Source organism: Phyllostomus hastatus, unplaced genomic scaffold, assembly GCF_019186645.2.
Source record: "Phyllostomus hastatus isolate PE091 unplaced genomic scaffold, TTU_PhHast_1.1 phas_contig_40, whole genome shotgun sequence".
Taxonomy (NCBI): Eukaryota; Metazoa; Chordata; class Mammalia; order Chiroptera; family Phyllostomidae; genus Phyllostomus; species Phyllostomus hastatus.
In genome coordinates this window covers 91,663,545-91,684,649 of record NW_025333872.1, presented here as the reverse complement: position 1 = coordinate 91,684,649, position 21,105 = coordinate 91,663,545, and the positions used below count along the sequence as shown (strand labels likewise).

At 36.9% G+C, this 21,105-nt stretch overlaps 1 protein-coding gene across 7 annotated transcripts in view; it reads right to left on the bottom strand.

Moving 5' to 3' along the window:
- The window catches only part of SCAF8 (SR-related CTD associated factor 8), a 191,738-nt gene that overhangs the window by 132,265 nt on the left and 38,368 nt on the right, over positions 1 to 21,105 (bottom strand). For 6 of the 7 annotated variants that reach the window (XR_006786131.1, XR_006786129.1, XR_006786128.1 and 3 more), the window contains 9 exons: positions 15,816 to 15,977; positions 13,266 to 13,419; positions 12,278 to 12,408; positions 9,199 to 9,375; positions 8,048 to 8,127; positions 6,226 to 6,343; positions 3,857 to 3,988; positions 3,437 to 3,549; positions 1,566 to 1,759 (listed from right to left, as the gene is read on the bottom strand). Coding sequence is in view for 2 of the 7 variants with exons in the window: in XM_045842990.1 (XP_045698946.1) it covers positions 1,566 to 1,759; positions 3,437 to 3,549; positions 3,857 to 3,988; positions 6,226 to 6,343; positions 8,048 to 8,127; positions 9,199 to 9,375; positions 12,278 to 12,408; positions 13,266 to 13,419; positions 15,816 to 15,977 (1,261 nt within the window). In the remaining 5 variants the exon portion in view is untranslated. The remainder of the gene's footprint in view (positions 1 to 1,565; positions 1,760 to 3,436; positions 3,550 to 3,856; positions 3,989 to 6,225; positions 6,344 to 8,047; positions 8,128 to 9,198; positions 9,376 to 12,277; positions 12,409 to 13,265; positions 13,420 to 15,815; positions 15,978 to 21,105) is intronic. The other variant, XR_006786130.1, reaches the window with a different exon arrangement.

Genomic DNA, 21,105 nt, shown 5'->3' with positions numbered 1-21,105 from the left:
CATAGCTGCCTTCATCTCCCCGAAATCTATTCCATGTTTCCCATACTCTTTCAACGTTGTCCTTCTGCAAACCATTCCCATGGATAACTTCATTTCTTCCCAGAAAGCAATGATGAGTCTCTCCCACCCCATGAGGAGGGGGCACCTGACTCCTGGGATGCTACTGTTTGCTGGGTGTTTCACATACCCAGAATGATTCATAAAAACTCTTGTGTTCTAAGGACTAACGGTAGGGAAACACTACTGCGTGTGTTTAAAATGTGTTCGGAGCCACATAAAATGAATATTGCCTCTTAGTAAGAAGAGTTTTGAGGTAATAAATCAGACAAATGTTTCACCATACTTTATGTGCTTTCTGTTGTTTTAAAATTGTGTTTTATCCATGAAAATAAAACAATAGAAAAATAAATCTCATGGTCAATAACTATGTAAGTGGGGGCAGCAACAACACAACAAAGTAGGTGAGGGACTAAGTGAAAGAGACAGGATGTAAAAGCCAAGCCCTAAAACTGGGGATTCTGAACGTCTTCGCGGTAATCTCTGGGCAAGGCACAGTCCATTTTATGGTCTCGCCCTGGGGTCCTTTAGGGGCCCTCACCCTGAGAGATAAACGGAAACTTTCAGAGTGAGGAAGAGCACCATTATCAGATTAACACTGGATCTCATTATCAGATAAGACTCTGGCAAAATTGCCACAGAGCTTGCTGAAAGTGCCCTAACTCAGTGAGCAGAAGGCTACTTATTTATTGCCTTTAATTAGAAGCCTGAACTTCCAACATGCTTCAGCATTACTATAAGTTATACCAATTATTTATCTATTTCCTTGACAGAATTTGGAGCTCTCTGGAAATCAGGTAACCTTATCAATGTTCAGTTTTTGGCAAAGAAACACACTTTGCTCTAGTTTATGTAATTTGCCCATCTGCAGTCTATTGGTTCACCGCAGAAGTCGTATAACCCACTACAAATCCTTTGGGCAGAATTTGGCCCTAATTACAACCTGCCTTCCTATACCTCACACTCCTACTAAGTGAATCTCCCCCAGCCCTCTCCTAAAATAAACTCCCACGACTATCAAAGTTGTTTTCATCATGTATTACAGATTACCACATAAAGGAGGAGAAGTTTATACAATAGGAATCACTGCTTCAATACGGATTCAGTAAGTTTATAATTAGCCTGAAAATTTATGTGCTTCCTATAATAATTACTCCTACAAACCCGACGGTCCACCAGTGAGGACATTATGCACAGAAGTCACCGTGTCCACGTACTAGGCACTATGCTCTAGGTCCACTTTATACATCATTACTCAAGTCTTATATTTTGTAGTTTAACTTGCATTTTCAAAAAAAATCAACTCTCACTGACCTTAGTATTTAAGTAGAAATTGCTCCTTTTTCTTTTCTCCCCATCACATTATAAAAACCATGGATAAAATTACTCATTTGCCAAAACACTTTTCAAACCCTCAGTCTTAAAGTAAGATGTAGAGACGGAAGCAGAAAACTACTTTCTTAGCATCTGCTGCCGCCACGGTTTTTAAAAGCACGTGCGTCACCTACCACTCAGCGTTTTCGACCTGATGGGCGGCAGCCCCTTCTTCTGGCGCTCCTTCTCGCGCTCCCGGGCCCTCCTCTCGCTGGAGTACGAGCGCGAGGACTTCCTCTTTCTCTCTCTCGAGCGCGAGCGCGACCGCTTTCTGTGCTTCCGCTTTCGAGAACCGGATCGCGACCTGGACCTCCGTTTTCTGGGTGATCTTAAAAAAATAAAAAATAAAAACGTTATGACTAATGATGTTATTTTTCTATCAAATTTTTACTTTTTTTAGGGGGGGGGAATGACTGCCTTACATTTATCTACCTCAAAAAAAAAGATTTAAGTATAATCAAGTATCAAATATGTATTTTTCCAAATCTCTGTCCTGCTCTCAGGGCCACACAAGCCATGAATTGTTTTGTTTTGTTTTTTAAATAATCCCTACTGAGTCTGGATTATTATCCACAACCAAGAAGAACAGGAGAGTGAGATCCCAGGAAGGGCTCACGTTCTCTTAGGTCTTCCAACTTATTTTTCAGAGTCAAAAACAGGGATGAAAAACCCAAGAAAATAAAAATATCCTTTAGGAGGTGACAAAATGTTACATTCTTAAAAGTAAGAAACAAAGAGTAGTTCCAGCAAAGAATCAGGCCACTATACAATTCTGCTTATGAGCTTTGGACTTCCGTAAAATTTCATGGTGCTTGCCTTTAAAATATAAGGTGATACTGAAACAGTCTTTCTTTTTTCCTGTCAACCAAATGCCACTTGATTCTCTCCAAAATGCTTATTACTAAGGAGGAAATAAAGAAGCTGCTACACGACCACCAAGTTTTCAGCACTGACACTGTAACTGCTTTAGCCAGATGAGTCAGTGACATGAGGTGCATTTACAGAAAGCTGAATTGACAGGATCTCATCTATAAGAGGTAAATACAAATAACATTTTGAAATAAGTAGGAAGTGACTGAAGAAGTGGTAAAAAATACTGCCTCCTCTTCTAGCATTTACTGTAAGTATTTTCAGGGTACCCATGTATAAAACACAGGGCATAAAAAATGTTAAGGACTAATGACACAGTTTTAAGATAGTTTGCAGCAAAAACAATGTCTCCTACCTGGTACACAAAAATGTACCAGGTTAAGACAAAGTATCTTCAGCTCAAATTTGAATGAGCATGTACATTAATGTGCCTTAGCCATGCTGAAAATCCCATACACACAAAAAAACATTTGGAGGGTGTTATATAATAGTTTGATATTATGCTTTACTGTTCATAAAAATGATTTATATAGTTTTACCTTTATGATCATTTTTGGTGTTATGAGATGAAATGGAATGTAAGAAGTACAGTAATTTCTAAAACTGTTCCTCTATACCCTGATTTAACTATGGTTCAGAGGCATTAATATCCTAAAAGGTGAAGGTCATCAAAATATTATTAACTACAATCAGGTATACTACAAAATCAAAGTCTCATGATATGGCTGTGATTTATGTATATTATTCAAATACATGGCCACAGATATATCCAATTAAAAACGGAACTCTTTATTGTTGTTGTTTTGAGAGAGAGAGAGAGAGAGAGAGAGAGAGAGAGAGAGAGAGAAGAAAGAAACATAAGAGTGTTGTTCTACTTATTTATGCATTCATTGGCTGACTCTTGTATGTGCCCTGACTAGGCACTGAACCCGCAGCCTTGGCATGCTGGGACAATGCTCTAACCAACTGAGCCACCTGGCCAGGGCCAACAAAGTATTTTCTGTTTTTCTACTTCTGCATCATTTTTCTGAGACATGTCATTCTAAGAAAAACATTTCCTTTAATCTTGATGCAAAGAAATAAAGCCAACATTTTAGAAGTTTACACACAACTATTTTTAAACATCATGTAGAACCTTGAACGAGAGCGTGAATGCGTTCTTGATCTCGAGCGAACAGCCACTTTCTTTGCTTCTTGTTCAAAGACCTCCTCTTCCACTCCCTCTTGCCCTTCATCTATATCCATGTCCTGAAAAGTCAAAAGAACGGCAAACAAACAAAATGGTTGAGATTCAGTACATGGTGACAATTCAGCCTTACAAAATAGTCGCCACAGTAGCATTAATGTCTAACAGTAAAACAGCTGGAGTGCAGAGCTCAGGCTGGGGGGGACAAACACTCAAGACATTACCATTGTTTTACATAAATAATAAAATAGTACCTAAAGTAAAGTGAAGTAAAAATTAGTGTACCTAAAGTAAAAATTAGCATCTTCTGTAATATTTTTCTCTAATTAGTTTACAAATTTATGGCCCAGAAAAGCATTTACTTTTTACCTGCTGTTGAATGTCTATGGAATCATCCAAATTTGCTTCCGGTTCGAGGAAGTGCTGCTGACTGCTCCCCTGCGACGGGGACACGGAGTGCTCCGACCCAAAGGTTCCCTCTTGACTGTCCTGAGGGGTGGCCTTTTGAGAACGTACAAGCACACAGACATTGGGAAACAGTGAATACCATCACAAAGAAAAACTAGAGCACACAAAAATGACAATCTTTTAAAAGAAGTCCAACACATAAAGAAATCCCATGCTTACTTTTCTATAATCAATAATCTAACCCTAGTCTTCTGTTTAAATCCAAATTTGCTTAAAGCATGGAACAGGATAAAAGGTGAGACTATAATTTTAGAATAGAATGAGAAGATCAAGTAGCTCTTCAAATAAATTTCTAGTTGTGGAAAATACAAACGATCAAGAATTAATAAGGGGATTATGTCATCCAAGATACACAACGGCAGCCAGCACGTGTGGTGAGGGCTGCCATGTTTAGAGTGACGCAAGAAATCCTCTCTTCCCTAAGACGCTACACAAAAACTTTTATACTGCCATATTGAGCTTACGAGTAAGTAAAAATGCCTAATTTTTCTGCCTATTTCACCATATCTTAAATACAGTAGGGCATTTGGATTAGTGGAGCCAATTACACAAGTTATTCAATTTGTTGCTCTGTGGATACACTTCTCAATTCTAAATTTGTTTTAAACACTATCCATTTGATGCGTTAGAAAGCTTGTTTTGCCTCACCACTTCCCTCTTCATCATTCATTTTTGAACAACAGACCTTTTAAGAACATCCAACTCCTTTCCAAGAGGTATTATTACTTTATCTTCTAAAATTTTAGAGATCATGTATAGAGCAATTAACTAAGCTGAGAGGTCTGGGGGAGTGGAATGAGATTCCTCATCTCAAGTTTGTATTAACTTTCACCTTTCACTTCAATACGTTGGTGTTAATTACAAGCTGGCCATGAGTTTTACCTCGATTTTACTGCTTCTACTAACACTTGTGAAATAAAAGTGGAATCGAGGCAATTCAGAAGTGTCCTTTTCATGAACAAACCTAATTGTCTGGATAAATCCTTCCATCACTACTATCTCTTGTCTCTGTAAAAGCTGTGATTTTTTAAAAGTATATCACTGACAACCTGTTTCTTTTCCTTGAATTAAAATTTGTGTTTTTCTTTAAACATCCAAATGTTGTTCTTGTCTATCTTCAACTTCCTGAATTCTCAGGCAGATCTGTAGCTGACATAAATACGGTACCTACTCCAAACACTTCTAATCAGAATTTTTCTGCAAAATAAGGAATGGAAGTCCATTCTCATAATTCCAGGTACACATTCCAGGCTAGCAAGTATCACTAATAGTCATTTTATTTTTACTATTTGCATCAAAAGATCAAGGTCAGACCCGAGCAGCGAGCGCCTAAGGCTTACTACCCTTTTGGTCTAAAGTAACTCTCCCCCTCCATATTTCCGTAGTCCTTCACTTGTCCCTGCTACAGAAACTAGAATTCTGCCTGCGTTCACACAGGAACATGTGCCCCAACAGAGAAAAGGTTACTTGAGGTCTCGCTTTTCTGTTCACCTCTGTGCATATCATATGTCTAACGATGCTTATTTTTAAATGTTTGTGATGTTACATTAAATTCATTTTCATCAGAAAGTTTTGAATATTAGACAGACTAAATGTTTCATTTCACTGAACTTCAATTTCCTATGGTGTAAAATGGGTGTTAAAAAGGCCTATCTTCCTGGCTGGTGTAGCTCAGTGGATTGAGCGCGAGCTGCGAATCAAAGTGTCGCAGGTTCGATTCCCAGTCAGGGTACATGCCTGGGTTGCAGGCTATAACCCCCAGCAACCGCACATTGATGTTTCTCTCTCTCTCTCTCTTTCTCCCTCCCTTCCCTCTCTAAAAATAAATAAATAAAGTCTAAAAATTAAAAAAAAAGGCCTATCTCATCAGCATTAAATGTAATCACACTTAATAAAGTTCCTGCCACATGGTAACAGCCTAAGTAAAGGCAGCAATTTACTCTGTCATCACTACCATCCACAACTGGAAAATCATCATTACCTCGCTTGACAGGGAACTAGATGAAGAGGGACTAAGTTGTAGCACTGAAACACCATCTCCGTCTTCCGTTCTCCACTTCCAGTATACTGAAATTAATTTCTACAATGTTCTCAATCAATTCATAAGTTTCTAGAGTACATTTTGACTATAGAAAAAACTGTAAAGATCCTAAAAAGACTGACCTTCCTAGTAATAGTGAAAGAAAAAAAAAATCACCATGCATAAGCCACAACCATTTATAGAATGTAGACCGCAACACCCCTAAAGACCACAAGATGGAGTTACAAACCTTTTGAGGCTGTTGCTGTTCCAAGAGCTGCTGCCTGAGATGTTCAAGGTTTTGCTGCTGTAGTTGCTCTGCTATCTGATGAAAAATGGAATTGTTCACAGATTCTGAAACATGAGAACTAAAAGGGAAAACAAGTGGAAATATATTTTAAAACCCAGTAAAGATAATATAAAAATAACTGAGTATTCAAACCCCAATGCTAAATAAATGAAATATACTCTATGATAATTTTTACTTTTAGAATATTAACAAGAAAATGGAATACTTCAGAAGTATGTTAAACCAGAAATATACTCAACAATAGTTCAATAGATGACATGTTAGAGATACTTGGATGAAGATCTGATATTATTATCTCACACTATTAAATATAAATAAATTTGTACTTCTTACAATAGAATATTTTAAGAAAAGTTCAATAAAACACTTCTAAAAACAGTGTTTAAACACTGTCACTTTAACTTCTCTATGAAGTAGTGGGGAAAATGTTCTATCAGTACATATAAAATCTTCAGTTGTAACTGACCACAAACTTCATAAAATTTGCTTCTTTAGAAAAGAGTTCACATTAGGTATGTTAACAGAAACAATATTTAGATAAGAGGAAATAATTTAACTATGCTCTGGGAAAGTCACACCTGGAATACACCTGGAATTCTGTGTGCCACAGGGAAAACAAACAAAAAAGAGGACATCCCAAATAAAACAATGAGGACAGTGAGGTCTTGGAAAAAAAGAGTATGGCATCTGGAACAAACAAGCCTAAGGGGAAGAATGACACCTATCCTCAAAAATTAAAGAGCTATGTCAAAAGATAATGAAGCAAATTTGTTTCCTTGCTTCAAAAAGCAAAACAAATGAGTGTGTAGAAAGCAAATCAAAACAGGATTCAATAATCAAGTAACATACAACAATAACAATCACAGTTAAACTCTCAGAATGAAAGGCATTACCACACTGGATAAATACCCTGTTAACAGGACTGTTAAAGATGACTCTTATATTGTCCAGGAAGAAACTGATACACATAATTTCAAATGCTTCTTCTAACTTCACAATTAATAATCTAAAATATTAGTTTTGAATTTTTCAAGTAGGATCTCTTTATCAAAAGAATATATTTGCATTTTATATTATACAAATAAATCCTTAAATATATTATCTCAATACAAAAAACTAATAACCTATTTGAAACAAGATTCCCAGAGGCTCTCCCCATTCGTCACCCCCTTCCCTTCCCCCACCTTCCACACCACCCCCAAGACAGTTCTCTCCAGTGCTGCTCTCACAAACTCTCAACAAAACCTAGGGCTCTGGAGAATTGCTTGGGGAAAAAAATAACTGATCTAAATAAAAACATACAATCAATTTCTTTAAAAAAAAACAAAATCCCTCAACCCTAATTCTCACTTCTGAGTAGCCTGATACACTCGTACAATCTGGTATACTTCCCAGCACTAGAAGCAAGTTTCTTTCCTACTATTTCAAATATTCTTACAAAGAGTTAAGTAACTTAAAGGCTAATACAGACATAGAGAATACCACAACTAGATCTATCAATATTTCTATAAAGACTTTTGATGTAGTCCAACTATTTGCAAAGATCTGAGAGTCACAAGTAATACAGCAAGGCAACAAGAACAAGACAGCAACCCTACCATCATTCCGTAACGTTAGAGCAAATGTTAAAGTATTTAGGCTGTTCTGAAATAATAGGCTAACTTATTCAAAGCATACCTAGTAGTTCAGAATGCATCATCCCATCGAATGTTTATGAAAATTAGAAAAAAATTATGGTTATAAAGAAAAACATGATACTCACAGTTGAGAAGTTGGAATTTCTTTTTTGGGTTCTTCACTATGTTCAGAATCTTCCCCAAAATCAAACCTATCCATCAACTTCTAAGGGGGTTGGGGGAGAAAAGAGTGAAAGGAGAAAAGAGACAGATTAAAAAGTGTTTCTCACAAATATGTTACAAATGTTATTTTATTTAAAGGTCAATGACATCCCACTAATTTATCTGCATCATTCAATATGGAAATGTTTCATATCATTTTATGTTTCACTAGAATAAAACATTTTATTTGAGTGAATCTTTTCTTTAAAGTATGTTGATATACACTGCCTTGTGTAACAGAACAAATCATGACACAGTGTAAACACTAATACTCTATATAAGAGAATATTAGAATTACAATTAAGTGGCTTGCCAATGGTAATAAAGCTTGATTAAAAAACATCTAGGACTATAATCAATGATCTTTTCCTCATACACTTTTCTTAGAATTCTCCACTATTTTCTAAATGATCAACTTAGAGGATTTTAATGTCATCTATTTGAAGTCAGACTAAATTATACTTGGAGGCTGCTAGCTAAAAAAATCTAGTAACTCAATAAATCAGTATTTTCCATTGAAAATAATAGTAGCAAAAATAAAAATAATATGGATAACACCTCCAAGGTATTTTAATATTCCCATAATTAACAAGAATACTGAAGGTATCACACCAACAACTACATATGAAAGGTTCTCAACTTTAAAAACACTATATATAATTAGGCTTCAATTTATCAAAGTATTATAGAATATTGATAATTTGTAGAAAAGCTGTTCTTCGACCTTACACTAAACAGTCTGAATATAGCAGGTTAAAATTATAGAACACCATAATTAATATAGTTGTAACATCCAAAAAAGAAATTTAAAATTTCAGAAAATAATAATTTGTCTCAATGGTGAATTCACAATTTTACTGCTGGTAAATCTTTATTTTTATAGAAACAAAAATATTCTAAATGTTTTTAGAGCAGAATTATGAAGTTACTCAATTTCTTCCAGAAGGTTTAGCCTTTTGTAAAACTGGTAATATGATCTGGAACTAGTTCTATGATAGCATGCAATCAGAACCCACGTGATAATACATAAACCCCCACACTTCACATAGAACAGATTTGGTCTCTTCATTCCTACCTTGTTAAAAGACACTCCCGGCTCCAAGGGATTGAGGGTGTTGGCTGCCGCAGCGGCAGCCGTGAGCTGTGCGGTCAGAGCCTGCAGCTGAACAACAAGACCAGCATCCAGGGCCTGCAGAATGGACGGCTGAGGCTTCTGCTGTTGTATCTGTAAAGTCTGTATTAACTGCTGAAACTGGAAGGGAAACAAGGGAAAATCAATACAAACAGAGGCTGGGTTTTATCTACAAGAATGCCCATCTAAAACTTCTACTCCATAAAACTCATTCTAGTCTTTGGAGATTGAAAAAAAAATGTGAACTAACCCAAAATAACAGTTAATTTTTAAAAAAATAGATTTTCTGTGCCAGAGATTGCACATTCCTTATTAAATCTGTCTTGCTTCTGGAAAGTCAGAAAATTTTAAACAAATGAGTGTCCATTCAATGAAAACCAGATAAAGAACTCATCATAAGCAGATGGACTTTTTCACTAAGCTTTTCATCCTTTCTTCAACTAACTTCTTCATCGCTGTAAAAACAAGCACCGACCACAACTATCTTTCAGATCTGCCATCTGAAATCTGTCCTTGGAGCAGAGTTCAAAATTAAAGAAATTAAAGGTGAACAGTGCAACAAGAGTTTAAAGTAAACCCTGTTCCTTCTCTTCACCTACCCTCCTAAAAAACAGAAGATATTTTATAGTTAGGTAAACCCTGAGTACATCTTAGAAGTAATTAATACTTTTCTAATCAAGATCTAAACCAAGTTATAAATCTAAAAAATTATCAGGTTTGGAATAAAAGAAAAATAAAAATAGCAAAGTTACTGCTAAAAAAGACATCTGTACTCTTTAAGTACAACTTATAGTGGAAGAAGGTAAAAACATCACTCAAGATAACAGTAAGTAAAATAATTTCATGCCTATCTAAAATAGCAACATTAAAACACAAAGGAGTTGTTTAGCTATAAACAAAAACTACTAATAGCAAAGAAAATATTTTTAAAAATTTGATAGTTGAGTTCCTGCACTGAGGGAGCTAGCTACATAACAGGACGGAAGCAGGGAGAATGAGGAAGAAGGGGGAGGAGGGAAAGGGGGAAAAGGGGACAGGAAGGAGGGGGAGAGGGAGGGAGGGAGGGCCTTGTCTTTCCCTTATGCATTTTAACGGCTCCCTCTGACGCCCCCATGTTCCCCAGTGGCACTGTTATTTTCCCAGTCACCCAGGTTCGAACCACTGCAGGATCCTGCCATTTCCTCTACTCTGAACTTCATATTCTACGAATTACTGTCTTCTTGATCTCTATGTACTCTTTCTTCTGGAAAATCCCTTCTCCTGCCTAAATATTTATTTTCATTGATTTTTTAAAAATGGAAACATTTATGAATTATCTTGAAAATATCAGTATTATAAAATAAAATTAGTAACTGAGTAACTTTGTGTTATCAATTCAGTTTCCCAGCCGTCTGAAAAAATGTAGAAATTGCATCCAATCTATGACTATAATTAAATTGTTTTTTATATTTTTAAAAGTCTAGAATAGTCCCTTTTTGAGATTAAATGTCCTTTGAGAGTCCCTAACTGTACAATTTTTCACATAGTCATTGCTTCCCTTCCACTATCATTGTTACTGAAAGATAAGATACTCCCTGTCTCCAGACCTCCTCTCCTCTTCCATTCACTGAAGTACTGTTCAGATTACGTGGATTCTGCATAAAAATCTCTGGAGTTCCCCACTACTTAGCATATACTATATTTCTCATTCCTCCATTTCTGTCTAGTGAGCCCAGGCTCCGCCCCCACTTGAATCTACCATTTCAACTTGGTCTCTAACAACTGACATACACAGGCCACCTCATCCTCCAGACAACTCAACCCTAAAGTATCTTCTGCATACCCAATATACATGATTCATTCTACAAAACAAAACAAAACTAAACTAAACTAAACACCTACTATACCCTCAAAACTGGATACAGCAATGAACAAAAATAAATAAATAAAAAAACAAACAAAAAACCCCCCTAGAAATCCTTGCCCTCGCACAGCATACATTCCAGTGGGAAGAGACAAAGAATAAACGAAATAAGTAAATTATACAACGTAACAGAAGGTAGTAAGTACTAAGGGAAAAAACAAGGCAGGTGATAGTGAAAAGGAGCCTAAGGAAATAAAAGGTAGATTTTGCAGTTTTAAAGGCTGTTTGAAGACCTCACTGAGGTAATACTTAAACAAAACCTTACATCACAGGAATATGCAAGAAAAGAGAGTTCAAGAAGTTTTATTTTACAGATCATAATTAATTTGCTTTTGAAAGGAAAGGTTAAAAAAGAGATGCTAAGGATGAACTATCCTCATATCCTGCCAATTCAAATGCCACTTCCTCAAAAACACATCATCTTGGCTACCCTCTACAATTCTGACCCTTTCCGCCAAACCTAGCTTACTACTCTCGAGATTTACCCTGCCCTGGCCAGGTGGCTCAGTTGGTTGGAACATCATCCCGTACACCAAAAGGATGCAGGTTCAACCCCTAGTCAGGGCACATACCTAGCTTGCAAATCCAATCCCTGGTTAGGGTGCCTACCAGAGGCAACTGATCAATGTCTCTCTCTCATCAATGTTTCTCTATCTCCCTCTCTCCTTCTCTCTCTAAAATCAATAAATATATCCTCGGTGAAGATTTAAAAAATAAATGTTCTTTTAAAGATTTACCCTGTTTTAAGTTATATATTACTATCTATACTTTTTCACTGTCAGTCTTCCCCAAGGATACTCAGTAGAAAGACATGTCCAAGATAGGAGAGCTCCTTGTCTCATTACTGGAGTAACAGTAGCTCCTAACAATGTCTGACACAAACTATGTGCACTAAGTCAATATCTTGGTATAAAATTAATTTTTCATAAAACAATCTTTAATGATCAAAGTGTTCATGATGCATTACTAAATGAATAAAACAAATTACACAGTATAATATATAATGTGATACTACTTTTATAAAATAAAAAACACATACTCTTTAGGTGGTACATGGTAAAACAATCCATTAGAAAAATGAGTTCTAAATCATTGTCAACGTAACTAAAAGCTGCTCACCTGCTGGCCTTGAGGACTTTGCAAGATCTGAGCCACAGCTGTGAGCGTGTCTGTATTTGCTATCTGGGATACCCACGGATCAGGCAAACCTTGGACCACGTTGGCTGGAGTAACAGGTGTCACAGGAGTTCCTTTTTAAAAAGACATCACACCCACCCCAATAAATATGTAAGTAAAGAAAAAACACTTGAAAAGAAAAAATGTGCTCTGCCACTTTAATAAAATCTATACAAATTTACATAAATATTTTCCTTTTACTGTCCCCATTTTGAAAACCCGTTACAGAATTAGGTAGGGTAAAGTGCCAAAAGGATCATCCACACTTGTCTTCAATTAACCACTTTAAAGGTGGCTACAAGGCTTAGCCATCACTACAAATCTTACTACAGAAGAAAATTCATGACATAAGAAAATACACAAAATACAACCTTCAGTGAAAAATTATAAAATAGTATGTATAAAACTTTTTTTGTTCAAAAATCTGTGTGTACACACACCAAGAACTAAACACATACCAAAATGTTACCAAATGTAATTCTTGGATGATAAAAAAAATTATAAATGTCAATTAAATAACTGAGGAAACATTTTGAGATTATCACTAAAGCATTCTTGGCTCCATTAAATAATTTTTTCAGGTTCCTTATAATATTAAGTTTCCCTAGTATACTGTGAATATCAAGTTGATCTGCATGTGAGTTTAAAGGATTACAGGCAGTTAAATCCGGAAAAACCTAATTAACACACCAATTTCCCTAACTCTTTTATCTTTATGTTTCTAGGGACCAAAAGTATTCGGCTCCGCAGTTTTTAGAAACAAATTACACACAAATATCATTTCTGACTTTATTTCTCCTCCAAATCACTTTCCCTTTCAGTAACGTAAATCCTGCTGCCCGGCCCCGTCATTCCCGTCTACAGGAACAATCAATCACCCGAGGGCAGGCGGGGACTGCCTGGACGGCCAGTCTCTGTCAAAGCCACGTACCTGGGGTGTTGCTCATCGCAGCTGTGGTGCCGGCCAGGACCGGGGTGACGACTGGCGGTGGGATCCCCGCTGCCATATCCAAAAGAGGCTGAATAATTTCACTCTTAAATACGTTATTCTTCTGCCATAAGTTTAATACTCTTACTATTTTACTCTAGAGGAAAAAAAAGAAAAATGACATCTTGATTTTTGCTTTCAAACCTTAGCACAGTCGCTTTATAGAGACTATTTGGGCAGTGGGTAGCAAGTATACATTAGTATAATTTCTACCAGGCTTTCCACCCCTAAAATTATTTCTGTAATTTTGCATTTGGTAACCTTAACTCCCTTGGGAGGGAAAAAAACAGGTTCACTTCGACAGACACACGAGGTAAAGGAAAGCCACATTTAGCAGAAGGCGGGATGGGGACCTGGCTCCAGCTTCCTGTGAGGTCGAGTGGGATCACGGTGGTGGCCGGCCGGGGAGCTGTGAGGCTGAGGCAGGTCAGGACTCACTTCACTACTCAAGTCATAGTTAATTTTAACTTTATCTTTTATACAAATAAGTAAAATCAAGACCAAGTTTCATTTTAAAACTAAGGACAGGGAAGGTTAGTTCCTCAAAGAAGAATTCAACCAAATTTATATTTTTTCATAACTGTTCAGCATATAAAAGTTCTGTAAACAGCACTAAATGTTAGTTACTATTGTAACCACTTATTCCATTAGGAAAATAATTTAAATGACAGGTTGAGATTAAGTATTAAAAAGAGACTTCTGTTAAATATATCTGTTAACAGTAAAAGAAGCAATTTTAAGAATAAACATCTGGTTTGTCTTCAAAACCCTTTTAATATTATACTGATGAATTTCAAACTATGTCCAAACTAATTAACATGCAAATTCTTGTATTTCAAATGAAGCACAGAAAATTACACAAAGAATGCTTCATACCTTCTCAAATGACTGTCCTTTCTATGACGTGAGCACTTTTTAAGTACCTTACAGTTTTTTGCTTTATAGAAAAAACTCTTCCAGTTCCCAAGACACTCATCCTGTAATTCAAAATTAGCCAGTCTCTGACAAGTATTCTATGCATCTACCTACATACAAACAATGCCTCAAGTTTATGACTGAGAGTACAGTATCAATGTAATCTTTCCTACTATGGTTTAAAAAAACCCTCTATCATATAAACTCTATTATAAATGAGAAACATTATTATTATGAAGCCTACAAATTCAACACTGATTTGTTCATCACACACATAGAAATCCAAGTTCAAGTTGGTGAAATTTCTAAATCGAAGTATTTTACTTTAAAAAATTTTTCCATAAAATTTTAGATGAGTTATTTTAAGTGGGATTCTAAGGTATCTATTTTAAGAACCACTTAGTAGGTAACTTAAAATTAGCATTCTTTTGGCCTGCAGAGAATTATCAAAGTACCAAAGCAATTTTTAAAAAAAACTGTCTCAAGAAGCATATCCAAGAATAGTTTACAAAACAATGATATGATAATATCTCCATACAGATCCATTATAACAAGGTTCTTTTCTAATTAAAGGCTATAATTATCAGCCCTGGCTGGTGTGGCGCAGTAGACTGAGCGTCAGCCTGCGAACCGAGGGGTGCCGGTTCCACTCCTGGTCAGGGCGCATGCCTGGGCGTGTGGGTCGGGGTCAGGCTCCCAATGTGGGGCGTGGGAGAAGCAACCACACATTGATGTTTCTTTCCCTCTCTTTCTCTTTCCCTTCCCCTCTTTCTAAAAATAAATAAATAAATAATGCTTTAAAAAAGACTATTATTATTAGAAATAAGAACTACCTAGTCTTGTCCTTTACACAAGGTAAAAGATTTGTGGTAAGCTTTTAAGTTTTGTGGTTCTTCTTTAAAGCAACCATTAAATCTTCATCTATTCTTATCTTTTCCTACACAATCTATATTGCAATCAACCCTGTCAGAAGAGCACACTAAATTTCAAATCAACACCCAAAATAATTAACCTTCTAATATCTTTGATTATACACGAAGGTAAACAAACCCTTGTTATTCTCCTGCAGGGTCTAATGCCTTTTATTCTATGTGGTGCAGAATATTTACTCATTCAGATCTAGCAGACCTAGTAGTCTGGTTTCCAGCACTAATAAACGACTATTACAAAAAATTTTGACACACAGTTATTTCCTATTAATCACTTCACAAATCTGCTTTTCACAGACACTAAATAGGTAAATTAGATCAAATAATCAAAATTCTGAATGATGTTATAAATTCTGAAATGGTTGTGTGTGTGAATGAATAAAAGCTTGTGATAGCAAGTTTCTTTAACACCAATTGTTTCAATAAATTAAAAAGTAGCAAAATCAACCACATCTCTCCAGTCTGTTTAAGAAGATTCTAAAGACAAAAAAAAACACAGATAGTATAGTAACTAAACTAAATATTCAAATTTGGAATAACTAAAAGTAAAGAAAACATACAATTATAAATTAAGATAATCTAAAGAGTCTCATTAAGACCAAAAAGGGTAATGTTACCTACTTTAAAAAAAAAAAAAAAAAAAGCATACCTTGTCATCCCCAGGGCAACGATATAAATTCTGGAAAGTGCTAATGATGTTATTACTAAATCTGGGTGCAAAGACATCCTTTTCTTGACCAAACTGATGTCGAGATTGTCGTACAATGGAGTCAATAACATAAAGTCCAGGTACCTTGTATTCTGGTTTACACTGATGAAAAAAAGAAGAGTGGGAAGGGAAGGGAAGGAAATGAGAAGGTAAAATTCCTGATAGAAAATCATCACAAATTCTATACAAACACAAAACATGGTGAGGTAGTGAATATTCAAATATTTACTATTCCATACCATCTTTGTCTAGAATGGTAATTTTAAAGTACCTACTTTAAAATTTACAAACTCATTCAACTGCCAATCACCTAAGTTCAAAAATAGGGTTCTGCACAACTCTTTTGAACAACAATAAACAAAAGGATAAATAGGATACTGTTGTAATTAAAAATTCTGCTTAAAGATTCTGCAAAACCACATGGATGGAAGAAGCAAATCCAGGAAAGAGCTCTAGAAAAAGCATTGCCAAGGTGCTTTAGATTTTATTTGAAACCTGTAACAGAAGGGTTTCTGTACTAACGTGAGAACAAATACCAAATGGCAAATTATAACATTATAAATACACTGATCCCAAAGTTTCCATACTTTTTCAAATACCACACCTGTTAAGACACTTCCACAAAAACACTGTTTTAGCTACTCCAATCATAAATGTTTCTCACCTTCTTATCCACAACCCAAACTAAACAAAAAAGTCTCCTCCTTTCTTGCCAGAAGCTTTCCTAGCTTATCTAGTTAGGTGAGCACAGTAACGACACCTTTTACTAATAACATGTTCACTGCTTTTAGTTTGTCTTCATGTCAAGAAGCATAATGAAACCTGCTTCCCAAACATACTGTTGATTAAAATAGAATTATGGCTGCAAAGAGAAGGTTCGACTCTTGGGTCTAATTGGGATTTCAACCCAAGTACTGTAATTTCCCAGAAATTACATATGGTACCAAATCAAAATTGTGCTCTTGAAAAACTTTTCTTAGAAACTCAAATACCAATAAGAAAAGGATGTTCATTCCATCCCCTACACACAAACACATATTTCTAACGGCATATTTAACTGATAAAATAAGTGATTTCAATCTGAAAAAAAAAAGGATATTTCGTATGTTCCTTCAAATCCTTTTTAAGAACCTTCTTTCTCCTTAAGGTCTTTATTAAATCAAGAAAAGGAAGAGACCTTTAGCACCAACTCACAAGTATCTATTGTAAGAGTCTGACTGTGTATTTGGATATTAAAATCTCAGGTTTTACCTACATAAAGGTTTGGAAATAACTGCTCTGTTGAAATGTATCATTTTTCAAAGTCTGAAATAGTTTGCCCCCAATTTCCCCCCAAATCCAGCATATCTGTCCTTCAGTTCATGTGTCTGGCCAAGGCTATTTTCCCTTCACTGCCATTTCCCTTCACTACCAATATATATTCAAAGAAATATCTACCTAGTAGGGCAAAAAAATACATCTCAGTAAAGAAAATCCTAAAATGTTTTTTCAATTTTCTCTTCAATTCTAGCACTACTGAAAAAACACAAGAATTCTTAAGACTTTCCAATGTCATGAGGTATTTTTTTACTCCTAGAATTTTTTTTAAAAGCTAAGTCATATTAAATTTTGAGCTACACAACCTTCAGACTACATAGTAATAATTTCCAATTTCTCAGGTGACAAAGAAATAACCCTTCTGGAGGGAGGAAAGCAATAACAAATTGAGAGAATTCACTTTTAAACATATTTGTGTGACTTTCATTCTGATATTATCCAAGTTGTTATCTGAATACCATCACGAGTCAGTTTTCTGACAAAAGATCCTCTAAATGAGTTGGACCCTATAGTTTGAAAAATATAAATAAACTTTCTATAGTGACTTGTTACCGCCCATTTCAGCCACTAGAAGTCTGTGTTACAGAAAACAAAGCTAGAAGGGCAAAAACAGGAGCCCGCGGCTGTGGCTGCAAAGCACTGGACGGCTGACAGCAGCGAGTGAGGAGAGAGAGAGAGAAGCTGTCATCGTGGGGCACTCACACCTGCTCTCTCCCGAGTTCTCGCAGCACACGCTGGAGGAAAACCCTCTCGTGCTTCCCGAAGGGGAGTCGTTCTGGGAGAGCCAGCAGCAGCAGCAGCACTCTGTTCTTCACGAGGCCTGCTCTCTGCACTAACTATCTGGCCAGAGCCTCACCGGCTGGGGTTCAACCCCAGCCCGAGTGACCTGGGTGGGAGAGTGAGGGGACAGGAAATGTGCGGCTGCAGCCATTCCAGCCACCCCGTTGCACTGAAGAGGGATTTTGAAAAACTGAGAAGCACGTGTGAAGCTCACAGCCCAGAGGCACAGGCTCTATAAAAAACCCAACTAAGATGATGCTTAAGAGCGACAAACGGGAAGTTTGCCCGCTCTGGCCAGGGATGGCTGGCAGTCAAGTAAGCATGCCCCTCTCGGCACTGCTCTTCAACAGGCACTGGGAATCCTCAGAAACGCAATTAACACGCGAATAAAAGGTGCACTGGTTGGGAAGGCAGGTTCAACAAGAACTAAACATATCTAATACTCTTAACTGAGCCTACAAGATGACTGACCTTCAGTGCTAACTTTGAACCAATCTATACGGTATTTCTTAAGAAACAGCATCAAACTGGGTAGCTTAAAACTACAAAATAAGTGAAAAGAGCAAGTGGATTTTCTATTGAAGCTCAACTACTTCTATGTCATTTTCAAGACACAGACAATTCAAGTTTTCCAAAAAGTGTGGAACCTCAGAAATCCCACAGGAGCAATTCTACTTCCACAACACTGGAGCTGGAGAGGACACTGGGGAATCGCTAACCCCTCCCCGCTCACAGAACCTCGGTCACACCAGTGAGGAAGAGATGGGAGGTGACGGCGTTCTGTGCTGCACAGCCACGGGGGAATGGAGATGACAAGCCAAAAAAAAAAAAAAAGTGTCTGATGAATCAAAGTCGAACAATTCCAATTTTTATACACAGCTTGGTAAAATACCTGAGGCTGAACTACATGTGATATACTGAATTTGTGGAAAAAAAAAATGCAACAGTAGTCATAAAGCAACCTAATATTTTTTTAGTTTTGGTAATACACTACACGCTTTCTTGCCCTTTGACCATAGAAATTCTATTTGATGCATCCTTAAGACTCTAAAAAAATCTTGATAAAAAAGTTTTGATGCTGGTTCCAATTTTAACTCCTTGAGTACAGGTAATATTAGGATAATATATTTTTAAAGTAACCTTTAACTAAGACTCTGTACTATAATCTACTATTGATTAAATTACATGTGAATCTACAATTATCTCAAAATACAAAGTTTAACTAAAAATATACATTTCCAACCTAATTTACCGTTACAGTAACTCACTGTTGAATCGCTGATTTAAATGGGGGGATGGGGAGGGAGGGGGACAAAGCATCTAAATCCCCGCCACCACGCCCCCACCCCTGGCCAACAATGACTAAGGAACGTCGCCCCTCTCTGGCCTTCTCTCTAGGGCAAACTCTAGAACAGCAAAAGAAGCTGTTCGGGCTTCACCATCTCCACAGGCGGCGAAACAGCTGAACAGACCGCACACCTTGCTGGCTGCGCACAGCGGAACTGCTGCTGAAGCGGAGCCCCGTAACTGCGCAGGATACAGAAACTATTCTGCGTGCCATTTCCAGTGATGCCTTTCAGGCTGCTGGCAAACTAGATGAAACTGCGAAGCTCAGCATGATAAAAGAATGTGGCAGTGTGGACAAAATTAAAGCTCTACAAAGGGGTAGAAACCATGAAAACGCGTGTAAAGCCTCATTAATAATAAATATATTGGACTGAGAAGCATTTCTTGCGGGGAGTCCAACCCGTGGTCCAGGGGCCACACGCAGCCCAGGGTGGCTATGAATACAGACAGCCCAACACAAAATCGTAAATTTACTTAAAACCTTTTTTTTTTGGCTCATCAGTTTTTGTTAGCGTTTATGTACTTAATGTGTGGCCCAAGACAACTCTTCTTCCAGTGTGACCCAGAGACGCCAAAAGGTTGGACACCCCTGCTAGAGGAAGAAGATCAAAATGCTGTTCCAGAAACTACCGCTCAAAGTTGCGTATTACAAGTTCAGGGTGGCCCACCGAGGACGCTTTTTACATTGTGTAGCTGAGGCATAAAGTTTTGTTTGCTGTGTATTATGCTTGGTATAAGTTTGTCTTACCACTTCTCTAAAAACTCTTTTTAAATGTGGATACAGTTTGTTATTTTAGCATTTTTTCCAACAAAATTTTACTTGAACAGATCCAAATTATACAATACAAAGCTCCTCTCAATAGGTTTCTTAGTTCTCTGTGGAAGTTCATATGTTGCAGTGTCCTATAAATGAAGATTAAATTCCACCCCTTTTCTTTACTTCAAAAAAATTTTTTTTTCCAGATATTGACTTGCTCCTTCAGACTGGCTCTATAATTATCTCAGAGTAAAATAATTGTGCTCACCCAAGGTCTCCTAAGATTCTGAAATACCTAATTAGAAGTGCCCTTAACGCAAATCAAATCAGTCAAAACACATTAATCCATAAATTCATATTTATCCTTTAAGCCCTTACTACTCAAGCTGGGGTTTCAGAACTGAAAGCAAAGGTATTGTCTTGGAACAGTCCTAAATGCAATCTCAGCCCCTGCCCACATTAGTGAATCCGAACCCGCATTTTAGTAAAACCCCTACGTAATTCCTCTGCACAGAAATGTTTAAGCAGCACTGCTCTAGACATTCAAACCTTTTCAAAAAGACTTTTAAAGGCTTCAGAATGATGACAGTTTCCAACCGCCAACATTTTTATTTTATACTTTGGCTTACCTAACACACACAGCATACTTATTTTTACCTAGTGAATTTTTAGACTTAATTCACTAGTTGTTCATCTCAAAATATATTTCATTACAAAAATATTTTAAGTATTGGAAAACCTGTAAGAGCAAACACCAAACCACACAAAGGCTGCCTCACTCACTCACTCTAGGTTGCCTAGCCAGTCTAGTGACAGGACTCTCACTCTGACCCATGCACCCTTTCCAGGCTACTTGCACTCAAGAAGGACACGGCAACCTTGCTGAACCTTAACGCCATATGCCTCTGATGCTCAAAACTGGCTCTGCTTCGAACTAGGCACGTGAACATGGGAGGAGCAGAAAGTCTAAATTCAACGACAGTACAGAATTCCTATTGTATCCTTCTGTAAGTTTTAAGGCTTAGGTAC